Genomic DNA, 9,133 nt, shown 5'->3' on the forward strand with positions numbered 1-9,133 from the left:
GGGCCCGAAAGAAAAAGGAAGAATAATGGTGGAGAGCGGGAAAAGAGAGAGGGAAGGCAAGAGACAAAGGGCCAAGATGATTAAGCAAGAAGATGAGGGGAACAGGTGGCGAAGAAAAACACAGAGGAGAGGTTCGGCAGTGTGAATACAAAAGGCGCAGGGGGCAAGCACATCGAGCCAGACAGGCCCCCAGAAAAGCTCCCGGAAGACTCGGGAAGAGGGACGGACCGCCCGGCACCCTCTCTGTCTCTCTCTCTCTCTCTCTCTCTCTCTCTCTCTCTCTTCACTCTCTCTCTCTCTCTCTCTCTCTCTCTCTCTCTCTCTCTCTTTTCCTTTTCTCTCTCTCTCTCTCTCTCTCTCTCTCTCTCTCTCTCTCTCTCTCTCTCTCTCCACCGCGCCGGCGGGGCGACGGTGGGCGCGCAGTCGGGGCAGTACCAGTCCCCCTCGGGGATGTCGCTGAGCGGCGGCTCGAGACAGAATGTGTGGTGGCCGCGGTCGCAGGAGTCGCAGAGCAAGATGAGCTCGTCCCGCTCGCCTGGGGCGAGATGTGGCGAGATATGGGGAGGTGTGGGGAGATATGGGGAGATAGGAGGAGCTCGTCCCGCTCGCCTAGGGCGAGATGTGGCGAGATATGGGGAGATGGTCATCTCCGAGTGCACCCCCCTCCCACCCCCGAGAGATGGTGAGAGAGAAATTTCGGCCCCCGTGCCGCGGTCGACGCCGGAGGAAAAGACTCTCGGGTCCTCTCGGGTCCTCTCGGGTCCTCTCGGGTCCTCTCGGGTCCTCTCGGGTCCTCTCGGGTCCTCTCGGGTCCTCTCGGGTCAGCTCGCCCGTGCCGCAGAGGACGCAGTTGTACGTCGCGTCCGCCTCCGCCTCGAGCGCACGCAGCTCCTCCTCGGTCGGCTCGGGCCTAGAAGGTTCATGGAAGGTTCCTGGAGGGTTCCTGCAGCGCACGCAGCTCCTCCTCGGTCGGCTCGGGCTTTCGCTGCACGAGCGGCTCGACAGCGCGCGCCTAGAAGGTTCCCGGAAGGTTCGTGGAGGGCTCGTCCAAGGTGACTATAGCTGCTGGCTACCTCTCGGCTACCTCTCGGCTACCTCTCGGCTACCTCTCGGCTCCCTCTCGGCTACCTCTCGGCTGCCTCTCGGCTCCCTCTCGGCTACCTCTCGGCTGCCTCTCGGCTATCTCTCGGCTGCCTCTCGGCTACCTCTCGGCTACCTCTCGGCTACCTCTCGGCTATCTCTCGGCTATCTCTCGGCTACCTCTCGGCTACCTCTCGGCTATCCCTCTGCTATCTCTCGGCTACCTCTCGGCTACCTCTCGGCTACCTCTCGGCTACCTCTCGGCTACCTCTCGGCTACCTCTCGGCTATCCCTATGCTACCTCTCGGCTACCTCTCGGCTATCCCTCTGCTACCTCTCGGCTACCTCTCGGCTACCTCTCGGTCATCTCTCGGCTCTCCCTCCGCTACCTCTCGGCTACTCTCTCTCGCCTCGATCACGCCGGCCGCGTCCTTCCTCGAGACGGTGGCGACGCTTCTCTTGCAGAGTGGGCACGAGGACTCGGTCTCCTACGCGTTGAATACGCCAACCTCGGGGCGGGAGATATGGGGAGATATGGGGAGATATGGGCAGCCTGCGTTGCGAACACGCCAGCCTCGGGGCGGGGGAAGACGGTGTTGTGCAGTGTCCTCAGAGCACCGCGTGAAGACAACGGAGAGGAATACAGTGAATACGGCGGAATGCGGCCGAATACAGCGGAATCCGCGTCCTCTCGAGCGCTGGTTGGAAGGGAAGAATACGTATTCCGCTTCTGGGCTCGCTTTCCTGTTCACAAGCTGGAGCCGTGAGGAGACGCCGTTCACAGCGGCGGCGCAGAGAGCGGGCAGGACGGCGGCGGCGGTCTCCTCCACCCACCGGCAGATGCACGCGAAGCAAAAGGTGTGCTGGCAGCAGTCGAGCGCGCCTGGAGCCGAGAGGCGGCTCAGACGCAGCTCAGACGCGGCTCAGAGGTAGCTCAGAGGTAGCTCAGAGGTAGCTCAGAGGTGTCTCGGAGGTGTCTCGGAGGTGTCTCAGAGGTGTTTCAGAGGGAGCTCAGAGAGAGCCTACTGCCGGTGGGCCGCACACAGCAGAGGCGTGGCGAGGTGTGCTGGCGAGATGGAGATGTGCTGGGGGAGAGGTGCTGGGGAGATGTGCTGGCGCAGCACTGCTGAGGAGCGCGCCCAGGTCGCCGAAGCTCGTCAGCTCTCGCATGGTCGCTGCCATGCAGATGGAGCAAGAGTCGTCGTCAGCGCTGCCGCACGGCGGTGCGGTGCGACCCCCCGATGCGCCCCCAGATGCGCCGCCCGCGCTGCCCGCGCCGCCCGCGCTCCGCCGCTTCTCTGATGCGGTCCGCGGCCGGCCAGCAGAGCCGATAGAGCCGACGCCGCTGACGGGCGCGCGGCCTACGGCGTGGAGACAGCCGTGTCGGGGTGTGAAGGCGGCATGAGACACCGGAGTGCGAGTCCTAATAAATTAACTAATTAATTAATTAATTAATTGGCATGAGACACCGGAGTGCGAGTCCTCTCCAGCACTAGTTTGGACACAATGAGACGCTCACGAACGGCGGCATGGCAGAGGGGGGGGGGGGGTGCCAGGGGGGGGGGGGGGGCAAATTGCGGTGCGGTGCCCGTGCCCCTGCCCGTGCCCCTCCCGTGTGGGAGCGTGTGGGAGCGCGCATCTCGCGAACAACTGGGCGTGGCGTTGATACGGGTCAAGCTGATGGCTGCTCACTCCACCGCGGACATCTAGAGGCTGCGCCGCCTCCGCCCGAGCCGGAGCAAGCACCCGATCCGGACCCGAGCACCAAGCCGGCGGGACGCCGTGCGTGGGGCGTCGCGAAGCACGGCGGCGCCGGCGCCGGCGCTGCCGCCGGCCACTGCTGCGGCGGCGGCTGCTGCGGCGGCTGCTGCGGCGGCGGCTGCGGCGGCCGCTGCGGCTGTTGCGGCGGCGGCTGCTGCGGCTGCTGCGGCTGCTGTGGCTGCTGCTGCAGGCAGGCAGGCGGGAGCTCCCCGAGAGGCGGGCGCTGTAGCGTGGCGCTCGAGGCGGGAGGGGGCTGTTGCTGAAAGTAGCGGGAGCGGCCGCCTCCGCCCTGCCGCACGGCGCCCCCTGCGCTCGAGCGCTGACGCAGCAGACCCTGCGGCCGCGAGGCTGGGCGCGACGACTGGAACGGCGCGACCGGCGCCCGCAGCGGCGGCGCAAACTGCTCGGGCAGCCGCGGCGGAGGCCGCGACAGCCGGCTGGGCTGCAGGGAGTGCGGCACGGCACGCGGCAGCGCGGCGGACGGCGAGGCGCGCTCGGCGGCAGGAGCCGCGCCGGAGGAGCGGGCCTGCGCGTCGGCGCGGCGGCGCAGGGCCTGCTGCCTGTTCTGCTCGATGCGGTCCCGCGTGTCTGGCGAGATCTGCGGCTGCATCGGGCGCGGCGACGAGGGGAGAGCCTTGAGCACACTCGAAAATCCGGACAGAATTTTTTGTGGCCTTACCGGCCCTTCCTCCCTTTCCCTGCGAACGCGCACCCCCCAGGGCTAGGGCTCTCTAGCCCGTGACCCGATCCCGATCATCCGGCCCGCTGGGTGCGCTTCTCAGCTCGGACGAGAGAATTTACCGCTCGCGCTGTGCTCCAAGTGCACGACACTGGGCACGGGACTGGCGCGCACTGGCACTAACCTAACCTGGCACTAGCACAGGTACACCACTGTCCTAGTGCGTGCGAAAGAGAATTTTACCACTGCCTCGCACGACACTGGGCACGGGACTGGCGCGCACTGGCACTAACACAGAAAGAGAATTTTAGCCTCCTATAGTGATTTCAAGAAATCAGCGGGGCGCGGAGCGTCCGTGGCGCGGAATCAACCCGGTCGTGGCCTAACCCTTCCGGTGTGTCGGTATTAATTAGTTAACTATTAATTAAGAGTTGATTAAGAGTTAGTTAATAGCACCTCGCGGTTCGTCGGCGCCAGCCTCGCCGCCTCGCGCAGGTCGCGCCTAGAAGAGAAGGCTCCCAGAATGCTCCCGGAAGGCTCCTGGAAAGTTCCCAGCCTCGCCGCCTCGCGCAGGTCACGCCGCGCCGCGCCAAAGTCCGAGGAGCGAGAGAGCGCCTTGGCGCGCCGGAAGAGCGCCTTCACGTTCGCCTCAGCCTCCGCCCCAAGTGGGTCCGAGAGCCGGCCGACGGCGGCGTCGCAGGCGGCGGCGGCGGCGGCCCACTCGTCGCAGCGCAGCAGCAGGCGGCCTAGACACTTCCGAGACACTTCCTAGACACTCCCTAGACACCTCCTGGACACCTCGTCGCAGCGCAGGCAGCAGGCGGCCTCGTTGAGCCGGCACGCCACCAGCAGCTGGCGCGCCTCCTCCTCCCTATAGTATAGTACAGTCCAGTACAGTCAGTACAGTCTATTAGTATAGAGAGTATAGTACAGTGTAGTATAGGATAGTACACCTCCCCGCGGGGGCGCGCAGCTCGCCGAGCGACGCGTACCCCGGGCCCGGCGGCGGCGGCCGAGGCCACAACGAGGGAGCGGGCTCGGAAGAACCCGGACTAAAAAGAAGAAAACGCGAAAAACGGCGGCGCCGCCGACTTCTTAGCCAAGGGGCTGGGAATGCTGCGCCGTCTCGCCCCGCCACCCCCCGCGCCGCCCGCGCCCGTCCGCCGTTCGACGACCAATACCATTCATCGGGACGCGGGGGCTCTCGGCTACGGACGGCCTACGGGACCGGCCCCAGCTTCGGCTGAGGGCTGAGGTAGTGGTAGTGGTAGAGCCCGACAAGCTGCCGAGCCCGAGGAAGGAGGTGGGGTCCTCACCCGCCGTCACCCCGGCGGCCCGCGCACGCACGCCGTCTGAGCCTAGCGCAGCGCGAACTCGCTCTGAGCCTAGCGCAGCGCGAGATTTGCGCAGCAACCCGGGCAACCCTTGAAAAAAAGTTATTTTTGAAAATTCCTGCTTTAAATAGGGGAACCCCCGAGGGCCCAGACCCACCCTACAGTTGTACCTCCCGCCCCAAGCAAAAAGAAAAATGCCGGTTATTTCTTTTTCCCTCTGAATCCCAAACCGCCTCCATCTGCTGCACGCCGTCATGCTCCTCCTCGCCGTCCTCGCGGCGCCCTCAAACGCCGCCTCTCGCCCCCGTCCGCGGCGCGGGGGGGCACTCATCGACACGCGCAACCGCACCGACTTCTTCATCAAGCTCCCGACCGACGCGCCGGCCCTCGCCCTCGCGGCGTCTGCCTCGCGCAAACCCGACAAGGCCGCGGAGCTCCTGCTCCACCAAGACGTCCTCGGGGGTGGGGGGGCGCTGTTCGGTGCCTGTCCGGACGTCGCCACCTTCCATCCGACCTCCTCCTTCCCGTTCAACCTCTCCAAGTTCAGCGGCGCCGCCTCACGCGCCGCCGGCCAGACTACCTTCAAGCCCATCGGCGCCGCGGCCGACGCCGAGCTCGCCTCCTTTGGCGAGACCACCGGTGCGGCCAACGCTGGCGACGCCTCGCTCGCCGACTCCACCGTCAACTCCGTCGGCGTCACGTGCGGCGGCGCCGGCGCCCCTGCGTGGTGCGCGGAACTGCCGCAGCCGCTCGCCGAGCTCTGCGTCTCCGAGGATCCGATCGAGGCCTCGGGCTCCACGAGCAACGAGACGAGCCTCAAGACCGCCACGGCCCACTCCAAGAGCAAGACCGGCGAGACGGACACAAAGGTGTGCGACTCTCTGCTCTCTCCCACACCGTCTGGCCTCTCTTCACCGGCCGCCACTCTCGCCCCTCCACCACCCCACACCATCCCTTGCCGGCCGCCTCCGCCCCAACTCCCCCAGCCGCCCTCCTCCGCCGCCACCCGCCCCGCCACCCGCCCCCCCTTGCCGGCCAACCTCCCCCGCCGCCCTCCCCACCTCCCTTGCCGCCTCTCCCTGCTCCGCCGCCCTCCCCTCCGCCGCCCCCTCGCCCCTCTCGCCCCTCTTCGCCCGCAGTCGCTCCCGATGCATCCCACCGTCCGCCGCCCCCACACCGGCGCCTCCGCTGCGCGCCGTCCCCGCCTCCGCCCCAACCGTTTCCCCTCCCTTCACAGAACAAGCCTGTCCCGGGCTTCACGAGCGGAATCTCCTCTTCCGCGCCTGGCCGCGCCCGGCAGCGCGGTCAGCTTTGGGCCGCCTTGTTCTTGCTGCTCGGAGCGTGCGGCGGCGTGCTGCTCTCGGTGCGGAGGAGCAACTCCGGGCGCCTCGTGCGGTGCCGGACGGGGGCGAGGCGCGGCGCGTGGCTGCTGATTCTCGCCGCGCTGCTCCCGCTGGCATGTGCACCATCAGTCCACACGTCTGGCTCGGGCGAGACTGGCTCTGGGGAGATTGGCTCTGGGGAGGTTGACTCACCGCCGTCCGCTCCATCAATCGACTTCCAGGTCACTGTGGGTGGCGGGAGCTGGCAGGCCGACGTGTCGTGGACCCTGACGTGCAGCGGCGCGTTGATCGGCAGTGGAGGGGCGCCCTACTCCGGCACCCTGTCCGCGCCACCCGGCGAGTGCACGCTCAACATGTACGACTCGTACGGCGACGGCTGGACCGACAACCAGTGGGAGGGTGCGGGCTATACGTTCATGCTCGAAACCGGATCCTCCGGCAGCGAGACTTTCACCGTTGCCGCCTCCCCTCCGTCCTCTCCGCCAGCTTCACCGCCGCCGCCGCTGCCGCCGGTCTTTCCCGGCTTCGATGTCGCCGCGTCGACCGAGGCCGAGCTCCGCTCCCTGATCGAGGGGGCTATTGCCAACATCTCAATCTACCTGCCGCCCAGTGCGGACTTCAAGCTTGGCAGGCAGATCAACTGCGGCTCCAGCATCAAGGTGACCGTCGCGAGCAGCGGCGAGGGCGCGACGCTCGACGGCCAGGGAGAGACCGGGCTCTTTTACCTCTGGGGCGGCTGCAGCCTCACCCTGCGGGGGCTGAGCCTCGTCAACGGGATGGCGTACTACGGCGGCGTTGTGGAGGCGTGGCGCGCAGGCGACGTCGAGATCATCGAGTCGACCGTGACGGGCTGCTTTGCTGCAGTGCGCCGTGTAGAGCTAGCCGCCCTGCAGCGCCACACGGCAGCGGGGCGAGGGATAGAGAGGGTCACGGCTGCCTCACCCCGCTCTCTCCTCGCAACCGCAGTCCGGCGGCGTCGTCTACGCGGAGGACAGCGGTGCGGTCTCGATAATCGGCTCGGCCGTGTCGGGCTGCTCTGCTCTCCAGGTGCGCCGCGTAGAGCTAGCCGCCTGCAGTGCCGCACGGCAGCAGGGCGAGGGATAGAGAGGGTCACGGCTGCCTCACCCCGCTCTCTCCTCCCAACCGCACAGAACGGCGGAGCTACATTCGCGCAAAACAGCGACCTCATCGTGACCGACTCCACCATCTCTGGCTGCAATGCCACGCGAGGCGGCGCAGTGTACGTGGCGTCGGGCTCAGCCAGCCTGGCCCGCTCCAACATCTCCAACTGCATCGCCACAGAGTCTGGCGGCGGCCTCTACTCGGCGGGAGGGCGCACCTCCCTTAGCGACGGCACACTCATAAGCGGCTGCTCTGCCCTGTCTGGCGGCGGCCTCTACTCGGCGGGAGGGGGCACCTCCCTTAGCGACGGCACCCTCATCCGCGGCTGCTCGGCCGAGGGTCAGGGGAATTCCATCTTTCTCCTCGCTGGCGAGGTCTCCTACGCCCTCCCCGCCCCCGCCGGCCGCTGGCTGCCGAACGCGCGATGCGAGGTGTACCGGGAAGCGTGCCCGACGGACCAATATGGTCGCCCGACCAATGACTGCCCTAATCACCGCGAAGATTGCGCGATCAACCTCGTTGTTCAGAACAACGTCAACCCGTGGTACTGCCAGGCCCCGACCTTCGTGCAGCCCTGCAACTGGGAGGACGACTCCTCCCTCCTCGGCGAGAGCCTCTACCAGCTGCCGCTGCTGCCCGTCGATGATGACTTCCCCTTTGCCTGCGCCGCCGGCCTCCTCGGCTCGGCCGACCCAGAGGACCAGTCGAGCAGCAACTGCGCCGGCCGCTGCCGCGCAGGCTCCCAATGCCCCACAGAGGCGACCTATGAGGCGCTGCCCTGCGATGCGGGTCATTACTGCCCGAAGGGGACGAGCGTGCCCCTTCCCTGCCCCGCCGGATCGTACTCGAACGCCACCAACCTCGCCGCCGCCAGCGAGTGCACCGACGCCTCGCCGGGCCACATCGCCACCACCGGCGCCACGCAGCAGACGGCGTGCGCCAAGGGAAGCTACGCCGCCACGGCCGGCCTCTCCGAGTGCGCCAGCTGTGCGGGCGGATCGTACCAGGGCGAGTCGAACGCGACGAGCTGCCTTCCGTGCGACATGGGAAGCTACTGCGAGCCGGGCGCGTCGAGGCCGCTGCCGTGCGAGGGCGGTTCCTACTCGGACAGGACGGACCTGTCGGCCGCCTCGCAGTGCACGCCCGCCGCTCCGGGCCACATCGCCGCCCGGGGCTCCACCGAGCAGACGGCGTGCGGCGAGGGCAGCTTCGCCAACGGCACGCGTAACGAGGTCTGCGAGCTGTGCGCCGCGGGCTCCTACCAGGGCGCGACCGGCGCGAGCGAGTGCACCGCCGCCTCGCCGGGCTACTTCGCCACCACCGGCTCCACGCAGCAGACGGCGTGCGCCAAGGGGTCGTACACGGACGCGCACGGGCAGGGCGAGTGCACGCCCTGCGCCGCCGGCACGTACCAGGACGAGGAAGGCAAGACGGCGTGCGAGCCGTGCGAGGCGGGCGGCTACTGCGCTGTTGGCGCGGCGGCGGCGCTGCCGTGCGAGGCTGGCAGCTACTCGCGCGCCACCAACCTCTCCGCCGCGAGCGAGTGCACCGCCGCCTCGCCGGGCCACTTCGCCACCACCGGCTCCACGCAGCAGACGGCGTGCGCCATGGGAAGCTACGCTGTCACGGGCGGCCTCTCTGAGTGCGAGCCGTGCAAGGGGGGGACCTACCAGCACGATCAGGGTGCGACGGGCTGTCTCGTGTGCAAGAAAGGCAGCTACTGCGAGCTGGGCGCGTCGGCGCCGCTGCCGTGCGAGGCTGGCAGCTACTCGAACGCAACAAACCTCACCGCCGCGGGCGAGTGCACGGCCTGC

General features: G+C 67.8%; 2 protein-coding genes across 2 annotated transcripts in view; one reads left to right on the top strand and one right to left on the bottom strand.

Annotated features, from left to right (window-relative positions):
* EMIHUDRAFT_458191 (hypothetical protein) overlaps positions 1-2,262 on the bottom strand; it is a gene marked incomplete at its 5' end in the record, with an annotated part of 3,911 nt that extends 1,649 nt beyond the window's left edge. Inside the window, 2 exons of the mRNA XM_005774720.1 lie at positions 411-535; positions 2,205-2,262. Of these exons, the coding sequence (XP_005774777.1) occupies positions 411-535; positions 2,205-2,262 (183 nt within the window). The remainder of the gene's footprint in view (positions 1-410; positions 536-2,204) is intronic.
* Positions 2,263-5,108: 2,846 nt separating this feature from the next.
* On the top strand, positions 5,109-7,301 carry EMIHUDRAFT_240451 (hypothetical protein; the record flags this gene model as incomplete). Its single annotated transcript, XM_005774721.1, has 4 exons — positions 5,109-5,723; positions 6,092-6,596; positions 7,014-7,060; positions 7,164-7,301. 4 exons carry the CDS (start codon positions 5,109-5,111, stop codon positions 7,299-7,301), a joined length of 1,305 nt encoding a protein of 434 aa, XP_005774778.1.
* Positions 7,302-9,133: the final 1,832 nt, after the last annotated feature.

Source organism: Emiliania huxleyi (genome assembly GCF_000372725.1).
Source record: "Emiliania huxleyi CCMP1516 unplaced genomic scaffold EMIHUscaffold_309, whole genome shotgun sequence".
NCBI classification, from domain to species: Eukaryota; Haptophyta; order Isochrysidales; family Noelaerhabdaceae; genus Emiliania; species Emiliania huxleyi.